At 48.0% G+C, this 16,917-nt stretch overlaps 4 protein-coding genes across 7 annotated transcripts in view; 2 read left to right on the top strand and 2 right to left on the bottom strand.

The window, feature by feature from the left end:
* Positions 1-293: 293 nt before the first annotated feature.
* On the bottom strand, positions 294-3,347 carry cpb2 (carboxypeptidase B2 (plasma)). Its single transcript, XM_083988501.1, has 12 exons — positions 3,326-3,347; positions 3,010-3,090; positions 2,582-2,657; positions 2,370-2,494; positions 2,161-2,269; positions 1,960-2,061; positions 1,754-1,858; positions 1,531-1,641; positions 1,331-1,439; positions 1,033-1,235; positions 858-942; positions 294-776 (listed from the first exon to the last, which is right to left on the bottom strand). The coding sequence occupies exons 2-12, from the start codon at positions 3,087-3,089 to the stop codon at positions 562-564; spliced, it is 1,320 nt and encodes a 439-aa protein (XP_083844627.1). The 5' UTR covers position 3,090; positions 3,326-3,347; the 3' UTR covers positions 294-561.
* Positions 3,332-7,680, top strand: alg11 (ALG11 alpha-1,2-mannosyltransferase). Its single transcript, XM_083988487.1, has 5 exons — positions 3,332-3,526; positions 4,305-4,526; positions 4,619-4,990; positions 5,733-6,283; positions 6,382-7,680. Exons 1-5 carry the CDS (start codon positions 3,480-3,482, stop codon positions 6,660-6,662), a joined length of 1,473 nt encoding a protein of 490 aa, XP_083844613.1. The 5' UTR covers positions 3,332-3,479; the 3' UTR covers positions 6,663-7,680.
* A 127-nt stretch (positions 7,681-7,807) lies between these two features.
* On the top strand, positions 7,808-9,551 carry spp2 (secreted phosphoprotein 2). 2 transcript variants are annotated; one of them, XM_083988517.1, is made up of 6 exons: positions 7,808-7,961; positions 8,060-8,187; positions 8,269-8,391; positions 8,973-9,080; positions 9,164-9,212; positions 9,364-9,551. In XM_083988517.1, exons 1-6 carry the CDS (start codon positions 7,910-7,912, stop codon positions 9,474-9,476), a joined length of 573 nt encoding a protein of 190 aa, XP_083844643.1. In that variant the 5' UTR covers positions 7,808-7,909; the 3' UTR covers positions 9,477-9,551. The 2 variants fall into 2 exon arrangements, with proteins under 2 accessions (XP_083844643.1, XP_083844644.1); XM_083988518.1 differs by having other exon boundaries at positions 9,315-9,551.
* A 216-nt stretch (positions 9,552-9,767) lies between these two features.
* raph1b (Ras association (RalGDS/AF-6) and pleckstrin homology domains 1b) overlaps positions 9,768-16,917 on the bottom strand; it is a 41,106-nt gene continuing 33,956 nt past the window's right edge. For all 3 annotated transcript variants that reach the window (XM_083992223.1, XM_083992221.1, XM_083992222.1), the window contains 7 exons: positions 16,678-16,743; positions 16,441-16,584; positions 15,927-16,037; positions 15,201-15,299; positions 14,972-15,092; positions 14,751-14,887; positions 9,768-14,663 (listed from right to left, as the gene is read on the bottom strand). In XM_083992223.1, coding sequence (XP_083848349.1) covers positions 11,886-14,663; positions 14,751-14,887; positions 14,972-15,092; positions 15,201-15,299; positions 15,927-16,037; positions 16,441-16,584; positions 16,678-16,743 — 3,456 coding nt within the window. In that variant the 3' untranslated portion in view covers positions 9,768-11,885. The remainder of the gene's footprint in view (positions 14,664-14,750; positions 14,888-14,971; positions 15,093-15,200; positions 15,300-15,926; positions 16,038-16,440; positions 16,585-16,677; positions 16,744-16,917) is intronic.

Genomic DNA, 16,917 nt, shown 5'->3' with positions numbered 1-16,917 from the left:
TATGTTTGTAGTCTATGTGCCTTAGTGTCTCTCCCATGTTTTTCGTCCATGTGTTGTGTGTTTGTCTTTCTTGTTTTAAATCCATGTGTACCATCAAATAGGACCACAATGGAAATAAGCCTTTGTTGCGTTTTTAATCCTTTTGAACACTTTTCTAATGTTGTTCAATAAAGTTTTCAATCAATCAATCAATGTTTCTATTTGGGAAAGAACAACAATACGCTCACATTACACCAACAAATAGCCTATAAGTATGGAATAGTAAATAGAGGAAAGGCACTGACACACATGTGTAATTTCAATCAATTTATTATTTATTTACCTTTTGTTTTACATTTGCAAAAGAATCACACTTATAGATATTGGAGGTAATGCAACTAAAATATTTCCTTGTAGCAAAATATACCATGAACAACAGTCAGAACATTCCTAACACTGTGTACTGTGATAGCACAGACTGAATGATCATTACAGGGTATTACAAAAAAACTGCACAGGCTTCATTCACAAAAAATGGCACAACACATTGAACTTTTAATCTTTTATGGCAGAGGTGATTGCTCAGGCAGATGCAGGAGAACCTGTTGGAGCTTGTGTTTTCTCTATAACCTTCAGAGCAATGGTCTTCACAGCGAGCAGCGCTTCATTACAGGCCCTGTTAATGAAGGACGGAGGCAGGAGGAAGCCGTAACGCCCGCGGTCCTGGAGCTCAAAGGTGAAGGAGTATTTGATGCCAAGGTTGTACGCCCAGTCATCAGATCCGCCAGGTGCCAGGTCTGGAGAGAAGACAACACCAATCATGTAGCCTACTTTAAGAGTAACCAAACCACACAAATAGCAAAATAAACCCCACTTACATATCGTCTTTGCTCCAGAACCATATTTATAGGTGTTCCTATAATATCTTCTGATTTTCTGTGCAGCTTCTTGGGCCATCTCAAACTTGTGAGAACAAAATAAGGCACATTTATGAATTGTTCATAATATACCAACTAAAGCATTTGACATGATACAAACCTGTAAGACACTCACCAGATCATTGTGGTTCTCCGCTTCATCTGTTCTGCAGGAGTATGGGAAGAGCAACATCTGAGAGTAGGAGTGAATGGTAAGGTAGAGCTGAATCGTGTCCTTGTGTCTACGGAGGAAGTCGGCCACGGCCTGCGTCTCTGGCTCCGACTCGGGGAAGGCGCCACAGTAGATCTCAGTGCAGGCGTCATGAGAGGCTCCCTCCGCTGGGAAGAACACAAACACCTCATACTTCATACCATGCATACAACTGAAGGAAGAATAGCCTACATATCTGTGTTACAGTGGGATTGCGACTCACTGCACCAATTGGCATCAAAGTTTCTGTTGAGGTCGACACCCAAGCAGGAGCTGCTCCTGCTGCCCCAGCTGCTCAGCTTGACCGAGCGGTTCTTCCTCCACATCCTGTTCTGAAACAAAATTCAGGGACAAAAAAAGCGTGAATCCAGTTGAAATTGCTTCCATCGCTTGATATATAATATATGCTTCATGTAATCTTACTGTTGTCCATGTGTATTTGTATCCATCAGGGTTCATAACGGGCAGGATATAGACGTCCATGTTGTCCAGTATGCTGGTAATGTCTGGGTTCATCTTGTAAAATGCCAAAGACTGGGAGACAAGGTGATTTTTAGTGAAACTGTTTGAGTCGGGAAATAAAAAATGAAAACAAAAAATGCTACTCCATGACATCTCCCATAGACGCCGCAGCAAATGTACTCACATATTGTACGAACCATAAGCAGAAAGCAGGAGAAATCCACTCTCTGGCGTGGATCCCACAGTCAATCCACATTGCCTTCTTATTTGGCCTGTTATTTAGAGACAACTGAGGACAAGAGATTCATCATAGACTTAATTTTAAGTGTTAGTTTGAAAACTATCATACTCATCCTCATTACATTTTATTTTGTGTTGGGGTATCTGCACCTTTAGAACATATAGTGGTCGCTTTTCATACGAGGAGCCAATGAGAAAGGCTTTGACCGTGTCAGGGTTGTCCTGTGTGGTCCTGTTTATCCAGACATAGATCTGTAATGGAGGCAGCATGTTTATTTATATATCAATGCAACGGCATGGAGTAAAGATTAAAATGTCAAGTGTGTTGATAAGTAAAAAGAAAAAGCATACATCCTCCAGACTGTGATATCTCTCATAGAAAGTTGAGCTGCTTCGTGGGTCCGATGAGTCATTTTTCGTCTGCATCTCAATAAGCTCGTTGGTGTTGGCCAGTAGAACCCTGTAATAATCACACAAGGCACAGAGCAAAGCCCATAAACAGACTGGTACGCTCGTATGGCAAATACATTCCTGATGTGTGAGTGTTTTCAGATACATACTCATGAGTTATGGCGTGTTTCTGCAGCAGGCCCTGGATTATCTCTGAGCTATTTGCTGGGACATACAGGTGGACTTGTGTGTCTTCTGTGATGTACTGATATGAAACAGGCTGCCATAAGGCCGTCTGTGAGGAGAATATGCAGCATAATTATTTCTAGGAGAGAATAAAATCTTAGAAAAACAATCAAATGCACTTTTTTATACAGTATACCTCATACTGGGTGGATACGTTCTTCAAGATGTCCACTTGTTCCTGTGTTTTTGGGGTGATTGAGAGAACTTGATCGCTGGGTAAAACAGAGAAAACAAGGCATCGGTGAGTGATGGAGGCCTCAGTGGGTCAATCAATAAACAAATATGTAACTTACTATGTTTTCACCAGTGATAATGACAGCACCAGAATACAAATATGAGGTGTACAACTTCAGTAAATGAAGTTAAAACTGAGTGGGTCTTCTCAAATGTATGAACCAATAGAGTTTAGATATTTGTAGATGAACCACAACACATACCGTATAAGGACATGTGTTTACATAAGCGTGCCATAACCTATTTTCTACATAGAAAACAGTTCAGAGACAGTAAATAGTTAGGCTATTATTTCCTTATAAATAAATTCAATTTCGAGAATCAACATACCGGGTTTCAGTGCAGTATCCTTTCCCCAGATTCATCAGAATAAACCAAATCAAAAGAGTCTTCATGATGACAGGATTCATACTGGAAATGACTGAGGTTTGTTCAGACCCTGGGGTTAGGGAGACACTATTGATTGCCACAGTGTTTATTTAGAAGTTAAACTTTACTTTTTTGAAAGAGGAGGGCATAGATCAGCCAACATGGCTGACGGGGAGCAGGTTAGTGTGTTTCTGGTGCTTTTACTTGCAACAACCTAAATCAAACTATTTGTATAATTCACCAGTGTTTAAATAAATGCAGTTTAACTACTTCTTACCTCAATATGAGCTGGCAGTGGCGCTGCAGTTACACCTCCTCGCCGCTGGGTGGCGCCACCTGAACGTAAACGGCAGCAAACAGCCGCAAAACAGACGAGTAGGAAAGAGACGAGTTGAAAGGTGATGTGTTGTTAGAAATTTCTTGTTGTCAAGATGTCGGGCCACGATCAACTGGTCCACTGTCTGTGTGAATTAACGAGGTGAGCTATTTTATCGAAGTTAATTTTCAAATACAGCGTTTAAATGAATGAAAAAAAACGTTAATAGACTCGTTATGAGAGCGTAGTTAGCTTGTTTCATTTCACTGTACGTTACGTAGGCTGCTGCTCTGACAGTTTAACAGAAATACTGTTCAAGTATCACGATATTTCACGCTATTTTTGCGAGATTATAATTAACGTCACTATAGAGACCAAACTATTTTAGCTAAACAGGTGCATAATAACAACACACTTCCTACACAGGAAGTACCATTAATATATAACATGTAATTTAGCTCTACACTATATGTCACTACAGTTTTAACACAACTACAGCTAGGTAACACCACAGCTTTGGTTGTGTTTGTATTATTACACTATAATGTATTATTGAGTACAGGCTTTATTGTGTTGTATCTGCAAATCTTTAAACTGTTTAACAATTTATTTCAATGTCTGGATAATTGTAGTGTGGTTTTGTTTTTACTATATTTGTCATTGTATGTGCTGGACCCCAGGAAGAATAGCCATTGCTCATATAATGAAGTAATTGCTAATGGGGGTCCTAATAAATAAACGATAATCTGACTCTGGATCAGCATTCTGCAAAGTCTTAGAGAAATCAGAAATGAGAAAAAACTCTATTGTCCATTGCAAAAAAAAGCAATGGAAATTCATCTTCGACATGGCTCTTCTCAATCATATATTTTTTATACTGTGTACCTCATTGTTTGCAGATTTACCCTTTAATCCCTTGTGTTGTGTTGCTGTGCTTCAGGTTGTTGTGGAAGTTGCTGCTGCCCCTGCTCTTCCTGTGCGTGCTGCTCATCGCTGTCCTGGTCCTGCTGGTGCTGGCGGTGCGTTTCTGGCTGCAGAGCAACAGGAACGCTCGGCGGGCGAGGGAAGGCCGGCCCACCGTGGCCTTCTTCCACCCGTACTGTAACGCCGGCGGTGGAGGGGAGAGGGTGCTCTGGTGTGCCATCAGAGCTCTGCAGAACAGGTGAAGCCCAACATGTGTTGCTTACTAACTGAAGTCAGAGAGACAGGAAACAACAGAACATCAAAAATGTAACCCATCTCTCGTCTGCACAGGTACGCAGACATTAACTTCGTGGTCTACACGGGGGACGTGGGTGTGACTGGACAGCAGATCCTGGACGGAGCACGACGCCGTTTCAACATCGCGCTCCCCCGGCCGGTTCACTTTGTGTTCCTGAGGCACCGGCTGCTGGTGGAGCCCGGCCTGTTTCCCCACTTCACCCTGCTGGGACAGAGCGTGGGCTCCATCTTTCTGGGATGGGAGGCTCTGACGGAGTTCGTCCCAGACCTGTACATCGACTCCATGGGCTACGCCTTCACTCTGCCCCTGTTCCGTTACTTTGGAGGCTGCAGCGTGGGCAGTTACGTTCACTATCCCACCATCAGCACCGACATGCTCTCTGTGGTGAGAGAGAGGAACCCCAGGTAACTCAACTAAACTGTGATATAAGCTGCTCATACAGGGTTACTTAAATTCTGTTTGCTGCCATTTTTTATTATATTTATTCAGATTTCTCAAAATACTATATCACGTTTTCTTTTATACATTCAATGATAGACATGCTGCACCACAGAGCCACACTATCAAGCTGTTTAACTCTGCCTTGTGTATTTTATTTAACCTTTATATACCCAGGCAAGCAAATTAAGAACAAAATTCTTATTTTCAAGTGCAGCCTGAAAAGAGCAAGAGGCTCTTTAAGGGGAAGGGGGAGGGGAGTGCTAAAAAAACAAGGTTATATAAATTACACTTAGAAAAATACAATATAATACAATACAATACAATAAAACAGTTAATCAGTAGGGCATGACAAGAAGGCCTATTTAGCAAGTGCAGGAGTCGACTGTGATGTGTATACTAAGTACATGTACATATGTTAATTATTATCGTTATATTTTAATTTTAATTTATTATTGTTCTATTTTATCTTATTTAATTCTGTTCTTATTCTGCTTTTATTTAAATAATAATAATATCTCACTTTGTGTTGATTTATTTTACTATTCAGGAGTTTGTAACAAAGAAAAAAATTTCCCTCTGGGGATAAATAAAGTAATTCTGAGTCTGAATCTGAATGAAAAGGGCAGTAAAATGTCCTTTATTGTCCTCTAGTGGTGGTCAGAAGTAACTGCAGCACCATAATGCTCTAATCTGTTCCTTCCCCAGGTTCAACAACCCAGACATCATCTCCAACAGTCTGTTCCTGAGTGCCTTCAAGGTGGTCTACTACTGCCTGTTCGCTCTGCTCTACGGCATGGCCGGCTCCTGCAGCGACCTCATCATGGTCAACTCCTCCTGGACCCTGGACCACATCCTGTCCCTGTGGCGCGCCCCCAACCGCACCAGCGTGGTCTACCCGCCCTGCGACGTCAGCGCCTTCCTGGACGTCCCGCTGGAGGACGACGGCGACCGGAAGTGCCACTCGATCGTCTCCGTCGGGCAGTTCCGGCCCGAGAAGGACCACCGGCTGCAGATCAGGGCTTTCAAGAAGGCGCTGGACAAGAGGAGGGGGGAGGCGCTGAAGCTGGTTCTGATTGGTGGATGCAGGAACCAGGAGGATGAGGACAGAGTGCTCATGTTGCGGGGGCTGTGCCAGGAGCTGGGCGTCGCCGACAAGGTGGAGTTTAAACTGAACATACCCTTCGAGGAGCTGAAGAGGGAGATGGGCGAGGCCACCATCGGACTCCACACCATGTGGAACGAGCACTTTGGGATCGGTAACTTAACAAATTCATCTAAATAAAGTTATATTTTGAATTTCTGAGTTATATTTTCCTTCTATATGATATGAAATCTCCTCTTTTTCCCTGTCTAGGTGTTGTGGAGTGTATGGCGGCAGGGAAGGTCATCCTGGCTCACAAGTCCGGCGGCCCCAAGCTGGACATCGTGGTTCCCTTCGACGGCAGCCAGACGGGCTTCCTGGCCGAGGACGAGGACGGTTACGCGGCGGCGATCGACAGCATCCTGTCTCTGCCGCCCGCCAGCCGGCTGCAGATCAGACGCAACGCCCGGCTGTCGGTGGCTCGCTTCTCGGATCAGGAGTTCGAGGCCTGCTTCCTCGCCGCCATGGAGCCTCTGATGGGAACGCTGGGATGATGAGGACACACACACACCAGTTTGTGTGTTTGTTTAGTGCACTTAGAGCTGCATTCACACTTACAGATCTGATCAGGATTGATGCAGAGATGCTTTGTGAGGACACGGCCCGAACAAAGAGGATCAGGGTTTGTCCTAAAAGCAGAAAAAGATGGAGCATGTGCCACATTCAGGTCTCCTGAACCGAAACAACGGATTTAAATCATTCTCATTATGGCCATGGACAATCATCCAGCTGTGGTTCTGTTAGATTTGAATTGTAAATACTTGATTATCCTGTGATTGCAGTTATAGCTCCTAGTCTATTTTGTTTTGTTTTGTTTTTTTTACAGGAGATGTATTAGTTACATTTTTGTTAAAGAGAATATATTGTTAAATATGGTGGATTAATAATCTTCTGAAACATACAAAAATATGTTTACAAGAGCTGCAAATCTCTACATTCCCAAAATGTGACGTATTTTTGATATTGATGATGAATGTAATGAAGACACGATGTTCGTTGTATTCGTGTAACTGCTTAACTCTACCACTGTGCTTGTAAATAAACAGTGATCTGGACCTGTTGGGATAATAAATTCCACCGCCCCCCCCCACCCCAACCCCCCGAGGACGTTTTGTAATTCTGCTCCATTTGATTTGGCAAATGATTCAAATCGACCTCATGTTGAAACGAGCTGTGACAGAGCAGAGGTCAGTGATCCGTCCAGAGGAAGGAGGTAGTCTGATCTGGGACATGAACAAAAACAACTTCATGGACAAACATCTCCCTGGTTTCTGTTTGAAAACTCACAGTCTGAGTCACCGGGGGGCAGTCTGGGTGAAGGGATGTGATTAAGAATAAACAGAAACAACCCACTAACTTTTATCTGAGTCTGATTCAGATGTTGCTCACTGGTGGTTCTTGTGAAAGAAAACACACAACATCATCATCACCATCATCAGAAATAAGTGGTAACGGTCATGTAGGAGGAAGACTCTGATGATGAGAACACATTGAGATCATCATCAGACAGAATGAGGATCTGGAAGAGAAGCTGATTATCAGCATCATTTAATTTGGCTGCTCTGCTGGATCAATAGTGCTGAACAAAGGTTAAGTGAGACGCATGACGTGAAGGGAGTTGAACGGGTTTTTTAAAAAGGTTAGGGAGTGTAGGAGGCGGTGCATAGGAGATTTTCGGACCCAAGCTGACGTATTTATAGGAGGGTCGGTGAGGCGCTGGGATAGTTTGGTGCAAATCAACATGAAGTCCTACGTGCTCCTCGTCACCCTGCTGCCGTTCTTGGGATGCTCCGGTGAGTGGATTTCTGCACTGATCATTTCATTGCACTGATGTATATAATATAACACATTATTGGTGTATTAATTTTTTTTTTCATGCATGTTCCTGCAGCTGCCCCACCGCCCAACTCCGAGCTGGAGGCGATGGCGAGCAGAGGTCTCCAAGCAGCGATGACAGAAGTCAACACCATGTACGCCGTCAGTTACCTCTACAGGCCGGTCAGAGGCTCCGTCAAGAGGGTGAGTCTGCAAATACTGTTGCACATAGTGGCAGATTGTGTTTCACTTGTGGGATTCTGACAAATATTACTTGTGCGGCAGGTTATTCCTCTGGGCCAGAGCACTGTGGACCTGATGATGGCGTTTGGTATTAAAGAGACGGACTGTTTGAAGACCTCTGGGAGCGACCCACAGACCTGTGCCTTCAGATCTGGCTTCTTTGTGGTGAGAGATTTAATATCATCTGGGGTCGGGGCCGTTGTATAGGGGAGAAGGGTGATGATAATTCTAGGGGCCCACAAAAAACCCCAGTAGTCTAATCTTTGTAGCTATGACTGAATTATTCTGCATAAGACCCTGACTAATACTCATAGTAATGCTGCATTAGCATCAAAACAAAGTAGGCTAAATAAAAAATGATAATACATACGTAGTCTAAGAAAAAAAGTGGAAAAGTCAGGGGCCCACTTTAGTATTCTTTCAGGGGGCCCAGAATTCCTAGCAACGGCCCTGCCTGGGGTCATAATATACCGTACTTTATATATATATTTATCCACAAGGAGCATTTAAAAAAAAAAAAATCAATTGTTCTATTTTTATCTGGTGTCCTGTGGTTGCATTTTCAAGTGAAAAATTTCTCCAGATGTTGACAGACTGATTGTTTATATTGGCATGAATGTACCAGGACAGAATTTGTTGATCAAGTCTGATCTGCCGTGATGTCATGAGACATGTTATCATGTCAAAATGTGATTACAAACACTTGTAATATTTAAAAACACATCATCCTCTCCTCTCGTCTCCAGCCCACCCTCTCCTGCTCCAGCAGAGTGAGAGTGACTGCCACCTCCACCCAGGTGGTGACCGTCAACTGTGGCCGTGACAGCAGCTCCAGCTCCGAGTCCAGTGAGGAGGTGAGGACATGGATTTCTATTTTGTATCATAAATTTTGAACCAGTCTGAGTGAGACAATTTAACAAATACCCTGATCCCACAGATGTTCTCAAGAGGGAGACAACACTTCAACATCCCAGTGACAAACACAGGCAAGTGCTGACTCATGTTTTTAACTAATGATCCAGTACAGTGCTGCTGAGTATCAAATATCCATAGAGCTGCTCTTCACACTCTCTGTGTATGTTCACCAGTGTGATGATCAGCGCATAACTGACCGGAGGGACCGTGTCTTTTCAACAGTCCGGTCTCCTCCTCCTCCTCCTCCTCCTCCACGCCAGTCCACTCGACCCCCCCCCACTCAGACGGTGGAGGCGCGGCCCAGAGGGGACGTCTTCAACAACTTTGTGGTGTGAAGGCCTCGGCTCGCTCTGGAAACACTTTGGTGCTGATCAGAAAACAAACTTGAATCATTAAAAATGTTTCCATAATATGGTTTGATTTCTTTCTTTCTTTCACTTTTTTTAAAGTCAGTGACTGATCAGTGAATAAATCAGTCAGTATCACTTTTCCTATGTGGATATACAGTAAAATGCTCCAAAATGCTGAAGTGTCGTTACAGAATTAAACCACTAGAGGGAGTAAGAGATCCACAGACTTTTCCCATAATGATCACTGGCACAAATGACTCTTGAGACACATTGACGTCTGGTTTCAACATTTATATTGTGATTTGCAGTTTATATGCAAGAGGACACGTTTACTCTATCTGCAACCATTTTTCTTCACTTCATTTGGCCCCACGTGTTCACATCAGCACATCAATAACTTACATACTGTACTGTAGCAAACAATCCTGTCACTGATGATGATGATGATGATGATGATATTCAGCTATAGGAAATGGTACACTGCCTTCATGTGGCACTCACATGACTGTGGCTGGAGTAAGAGAAAGGAATAGCATGTTATATAAGCTTCATTCGGGAACCGAGCGTGGTTATCATCATCTCGTTTAAAAACCATTTCCACAGCACGCGTTTCCACACTAAAGCCAATTTAGAACCAGTTTTCAATGGTGTGAAATGTTGATATGTCATCCCAACACACGAGGACATGGGATCAGCGGTAGCACCCTGAAAATGAAGGCATTCCTGCTAGAAATAATAATAATAATAATAATAATAATAATAAAAAAAACCTTCATGATTCAGTCTCTTGATCCAAAAACCAAGTGGTAACCTTAGTCCCTCGTGCGCTGAGGGCTGAAGCAGTAATGGCACCATGAAGAAACAAGATACGATAGACACACAAAGCTGAAAGTAACATTCAGTCTAATGCCACTCCGTTATTGACTACATGATTTGATGATCTGTACATAAACCAGACAAATGCATCTCTTTCAAACTGGGCGCTTTTGCTCGTCTTTCAACGGGACGGGCAAACTTCACAAGGCCAAACCCAATCTGTACTTCTTTTTTCTTTTCTTTTTTTTTTACTTCCTGGATCGTGACACCATGTGGTTTGAGAAGGCGGTGGGTGGTTAGGAGGGGAGGGGGGGCAGGGGGGCAGGGGGGCTGTAACCGGAGCAGCAGCTGCGAACTGTACAGATACAAACTGAAGGATAAAAGGTCCAGAAATCAAGCCGACGCACAGGGAAAACTCACACAGTCCACGAAGATACACCACCACAGGCCTCCACCCTGCATTTACCCCAAGTCCATTATACGTTTGCATTAAATTAAAAGCATCATTTCTTTTTCTCCACTTGCACAGTCCAGACTCTGCTGAGCCTTTTGGAAGAAATCTCCTCTCTGCTTTGACCTCTGCGCAAGACTTTGGGAATAAGGCTTCCTTCTGATTTTTCTGAACAGTCTAGAAATGTTTGAGACGTTTTTTGTTTTTTTTACCTGTTGCTGCACTACTCCATCATTACCTTCATGTGTGCCATCTGTAATGCCTTCCATATACATTCCATTGTGCCCTATCGTTTTGACCCTCTCTAGACTTTGTTGACCAGCTATTAAAAAGACAGACTTGTAAAAAAAAAAAAAAAAAAAAAATCCTTCCATTAATCAGTCTTTAAATAATTTCATGTAAAAGCAAACCGCTCCTCAAAGGCCTTTCCTGATCTTTGCCACCATAAAACCTTGCATACGTGTATGCATATCAGTCTCTGTCTCTTTCTTGCTCGCACATGCACACACACACAAACCACAACAGCTTTGTGTTTTACAGCTTGTCGTTACATGAGGTCCATGCAGTATCAAAGCAGAAAGATCCTGATGTGTTTTTGTTTCCTTGTTTTTTCTTTTTTTTCTTTGTTTTGTTGGGTTTTTTTTCCATTTTTGGCTCCAGTACGTGGCACAAACTTATGGCAAAGAAGCAGATACATGGTTTTGGCTCAGACCTGGATCCAGTAATATTTGCACAATTCTTATTAGTGTTTTATTTAAATGTGCTCGGTGCACCAGATGGGTGGGGTTAACCATACCGGGTTGTTCAATTATGTCCCAGAGAGTTTAGAGCCGCAGAAATGTGCTTTTCTACGACCTTAAACTGACCTGCTCCAGTTTTAATTGTCCCACTATGGTGAACCCCACGGACCCAGGATGCCAAGCATGTTCAAAAATATGCAATAATTAGCAAACACTAATTGACCGCGGTCTGATTTGGGTTTTAGTATATACACAGTTATGTATTTATTTATCATTGTGGTCCAGATGGAGTCCAGGAACTCGCTCTCAGTTCGTGTCCATAAATCCTCTCATTGTCTATTTATTCATCCGTCTTCATTGCGTCCTGATCTCCCAAGTTCAACGCTCTCAAGTGAGTTTGGTGAAGTCCCCCCGTTTGGGCGGCGCGGGCGGGGGTCCTCGTCGTAGTGTTGCATAGCCTGAGATGTTTCCGGACATGTAGCCGCCGCCGCCGTTTCCTCCGTTGCTCTGCTTCCCCTGGTCCAGGAGCAGCTCGGGCGGCGGCGGGGGCAGCGCCATGTCGTCCATGGTCCCCGCCGGCTCCAGCTTCCCGGAGAGGCCGGCGGAGTTGAGAGACCCCTGTCGACCCACCGACTTTCGCTTCAGCGTCCGGTGGAGGTCGTCCAGGAAGTTGCCGCCCTTCGGGGAGGTGGGCGGAGGCGGCGAGAGCGGCGGGGGCTCCGGGGTGGTGTTGCTGCGGCGGGCGAGCGTGGGCGGCGCGGTCTTTTTCAGCGAGCTCTTTCCCCACGTCGAGTTGCTGACGAGGGAGACGGGCGGCGGAGGCGGGGGCGCCTGCGGTTGGGGGTTGACCACGGCGACCCTCGGGGCGTCGCCACCGGGAGGCGGGGGAGGCGGGAAGAGCTCTGAAGCTGGAGGAGGAGGCGGGAAGTAGGAGCACTCGGGCGGCGGCGAAGGGAAGTCGCCACCGGTCTGTTTGGCCTGGCTGACTTTGGCCTGGAGGCCCAGCGGCAGGTTGGACAGGTTGAGCTTGCCTGGTTTTGGCGGCGCTGGGGGGCCGGCGGAGTGGTCCTTGGATGGCGATCCGGTAGAGACAGGGGGGGGGCACGGCGGAGACGGAGAAGTGTTGCCCTGAGGAGCGAACTTGCTGAGTAAGTTCCTCCTGGACTCCTCGTAGGAGGCGCAGGAGTCGGACTTGATGCTGGAGTTCCTCTGGGGGGTCGGGGGAGGTTTCTTGCCTCCCAAACTACTGAAGGAGCCAGAGGGCGAGCGCTTCACCGGGGAGCCTAGGTTACCGCCAGGAGGGAGGGGGGGAGGGGGCGGGGTCGGGCCTGTGACGGGCGCTGGGGGCGGCGGCGGCGGTGGAGGAGGAGGAGGAGGCGGCGGCGGCGGAGCAGCAGCGGGGAAGCCGGCGGCGTTGTTGTTGTCTGGAGGAGGAGGAGGGAACTCTGGAGACTGGAGCTGCTGCTGCTGCTGCTGCTGCTGCTGCTGCTGCTGCTGCTGCTGCTGCCCCCCCCCAGGCTGCCACTTCGGTTTGGTCTTGACTGCAGGTGGGGAGAGGGGCGGGGCTTTGGGGGTCTCCGCGTGACTGGCCGATGACGCTCCCGGAAACTGACTCGCCAGCTGCTTCACCAGCGACATGGTGGGAGCGGCTCCCGTGGAAACGACGGGCGGCGGCGGCTTGGACAGGCTGTGCTGCTTGGGCAGAGTGGGAGGGGGGTGGCTGGAGGCGTGGCCCGACCCCTGGAGGCTGAACTGCTTCTTGAAGGGCGCGGGCGGCGGCGGGGGAGGCGGCGGCGGCGGGGTCGGGGTCGGGCCCCCGCCCAAAGCCGCGGGGGGCGGGGCAAAAGGGAACGGAGCCACGGGCGACACGGGCTTGGGGGCGGTGTGCGGGAGGAAGCCGGTGAAGGTTTTAGGCGGCGCTGGCGGCGGCGCGGGAGGCGGCGGGAACTGAGCCGGCACCGGGAACTGCTGGGGAGGGGGAGGAGGTGGCGGCGGGGGCGGAGGGGGAGGAGGCGGGGGCGGAGGGGCGGGGGCAGGAGGCGGGGACTCCTCCAGGTCGCCGTTTGGGGTCAGGAGGTCCCGCGGCGGGCTGGGGAACCGCTCCTTCAGCACCTGCTTCAGCCCGTTGGGGTAAACCGGGCGGCTTGTGGGCGCTGCGACGAGCGTTGGCGGAGGTGGAGGGGGCGGAGGGAACGCCACTCCGTTGGCGTGTGGAGCGGGTGGAGGCGCTGGCGGCGGGGGGATGAAGGCGGGCGGGGCGGCCGGGCTGGGAGGCCCCCGCCTCAACACGGCCATGGCCGAGCCGGGCGTCGGGATGGATGGCGGAGGCGGGGGAGGGGGCGGCGGGGGAGGCGGGACATTAGTCCTTGCTGCAATGTGATTGACGTTGATGGGTTTGACGACCACGTGCGGCGCCGGACCCGTGGGCAGCACCTGCATGGCCGTGGCGCCGTGCAGGTGGCCGGGCAGCTTGTGGTGGTGGTGGTGGTGGTGGTGGTTGGCGGACTGGGCGGCGGCGGACTGCTGGTTCTGCAGCCGGTTGATGGTGCTGAACTTGTACATGGTGGGGGCCGGCGAGTGGTGCGACACCATCTGAACCGGCGGCGGAGGAGGAGGAGGGGGAGGCGGCGGCGGTGGCGGAGGAGGCGGGGGCGCGGGTGCAGGTGCAGGTGCAGGCGCCAGCTGTTGTTGCTGCGGTGGCGGCGGCGCGTAGTTGTAGCTGCTGACGGCCTGTGGTGGTGGCGGCAGCAGCGGTGGCGGCTGCTGCTGCTGCAGAGGAGACTGCGGCGGCGGCGGCTGCTGAGGGCGCTGAGGCGACTGCGGCGCCTGTTGAGGAGGCTGCGGCTGGGGGGGCAGCTGCTGGTGCTGGTGCTGTAGCTGCTGCGGCGGCGGCGGCTGGGGCTGGGTCGGCATCTGCTGATACACGGGTGGCGGCACAGACGGATGCTGATGCTGCTGCTGCGGCGGCGGGTGCTGATGCTGCGGCGGCGGGTGCTGCTGTTGGGGCGGCGGCTGCGGTTGAGGCTGCGGCGGCGGCTGTGGCTGCGGTTGAGGCTGGGGAGATGGCGCCATAGGTGGATGGTCGACTGAATGCGTGCTGTGATGCCGGTGGCCGTGGGAGCCGTGCGGCAGCGTTCCCCCTCTGGACGCCTCCATCCTCATGTGCTAGAAACAGATCAAATGTTAACTCAGTAAAGTGAATTTTTAAAAATTGGCGTAACAAGGCTGTGAGAGTCCGACAGGAAGTTGTACCTTAGTGTTTTCCTCGATCTGCGTCCCTCTCTTCCAGGCCTCGGAGAAAATGGAGCTGACCACACTCTGGGACCGGCCATGAGAGGAGCCTGTGTCCACACCACTGTCCGAATGGCCTGAATGATTAGACTGAGACTCTGGAGGCACAAAACACGACAGTAAGTCTCTCCGAACGAAGCATATTCTCTGATATGTAATAATGAAATACACTCTGAACTGACCGGGTATGCTGGCGGAGCTGGAGCCCGATCGGATGCTGGCGGTGGAGAGCGAGGACCAATCGTAGGCCGCCTCTGTCCTCTTCATGGCTTCCTGGTAGTTCACATATAGCTGCTTTCCATACTACACAGAAATAGCGACAGAAGAGAAATTTAAAAAATCATTTTCTCCGAGAGCTATTTTGTTTCCAGATTAAAAACGACAGACAGACAGCTCAGGTTTCGACCTCACCTTGGCGATTCTGATCCCGTTGACCCACTGGTGCAGAGTCCTGACATCGTCACAGCACAGATACTTGATGTACTGTGATTTCTTCTGGATTTGTGGATGCTGTAAAAAGAAATATCCATTTTAAAACCTGCAATGCATGGAGGATGTGAGAGAAAAGTATGCCACTGAACTGATTATTAAAGGGATAGTTCAACATTTTGGCAAATTGGCCCATTGCCATAATCCCTATAGGATTAGCAGTAGATTCGTTACCTTTAATTGTCGGTGCAAGCTATTTTTAGAACGGCGGAGCAGAGCCGTGAGCTGCTCAGAGCTACGCTACGGAGGCTAATGGGATTTCTTGGTTTCCCTCATCAAACTCATCAAATACACAATCCAACAACTTCAAAACGCTCTGGTGGACAAGTTGTGACCTGCACATTCACTACGCTGTGAGATAGTAACAGAACGTGACAAACCGGAGTTGTTTTAGAGGTAAATTCATGCAAAACCGGGGGCAGTTTTTCAGCAAGCAGTCTCTGCATTTGCATCAAAAACAACACTTCTGTTCTAAAAATAGCTTGCACCAACAATTAAAGGTAACGAACCTACTCCTAAAACTATAGGGATTTATGGCAATGGGCCAATTTGCCAAAATGTTGAACTATCCCTTTAAAGTTTTTTTTTTTTTTTTTTTTTGGAGGGGCAGATTTAACATTTGCCTTTACTTCATAGAAAAATACACACCTTCAGGGCCAGGCAGTAGTCAGTAGGCGCTTTGTATTTGCTGCGGTAGTCCTGGCCATAATACACGTTAACATGGTCCAGCTGCAGGAAGCACACCAGATCCCTGGACGCCTGCAGAGAGCGAGACACAGGAGGCAAAAAGAAGAAGGTGTTGATACACGGTGGTATCAATTCTCAGGTTCCCAGAAACAGCATGAATTCCTAATCCGGTCTTGTATATTCAGCTTTTTGTTGGTGATTAATGTACGTGTTAGTCATCGAAACTGGTTTGTGGTCTCAATGATGAGTCTGAAAATGACTTTGGGGGACGACGCTGCTAAAAATAGAGCACGTGCGTACAGTAAATCCTCGGTTTCAGTCGTGCTCAAAGTGATCAAAACAGGAAATACCACAGAGCAGACTGTGTCAACCTGGTTCTCATAACCCCAACCCCACATTTCTGTTTCCCATCTTCGTTTTTGTCTGAGCGTCTGAACCGTGTGCCCTCGTTGCACCGTCTCAGTTTCTCACCGACCTTGGCTTTGCCCTTTGGGACGTAGTAGATCCCCGAAGCCCTGAGGAGGAAGTAACGCTTCTTCCACGACTTCTTCCCGTCCTCCTTCAGCCACAGGATGCCCTCGATCTCTGGCACCGACACCGTGCCGCCACAGAAACACTCCTGAAGAACACACACACACACACACACTTTTGTTATCCAATTGACACTTGTGAGTGATCCTCTAAGAACACCTGTAGTTGTAAATGCTCTCACCTCTAATAGAGCTTCTTTATTTCTGTCCGCCATTTCTGACGTCTCCTTCCGCCCCAACAAGTAGTTCTGGAAAAGATTGAGAACAGTAAAGTTAACAGAGGACATGGAGAGGAGAGAGGAGGTGGGGGTGAGGGGAGTGTAGAGTCGGGGGCTCACCCCTTCTCTTATGTTAAATAAATTATTCACCTTTACTCGCTTTAGAGCTCTGACCTACTTCCAACTCTCCTGCACAAACACACT

This window comes from Trachurus trachurus, assembly GCF_905171665.1.
Source record: "Trachurus trachurus genome assembly, chromosome: 2".
NCBI classification, from domain to species: Eukaryota; Metazoa; Chordata; class Actinopteri; order Carangiformes; family Carangidae; genus Trachurus; species Trachurus trachurus.
The sequence above is the reverse complement of the archived record's forward strand: the minus strand, read 5'-3'. Positions and strand labels throughout refer to the sequence as shown.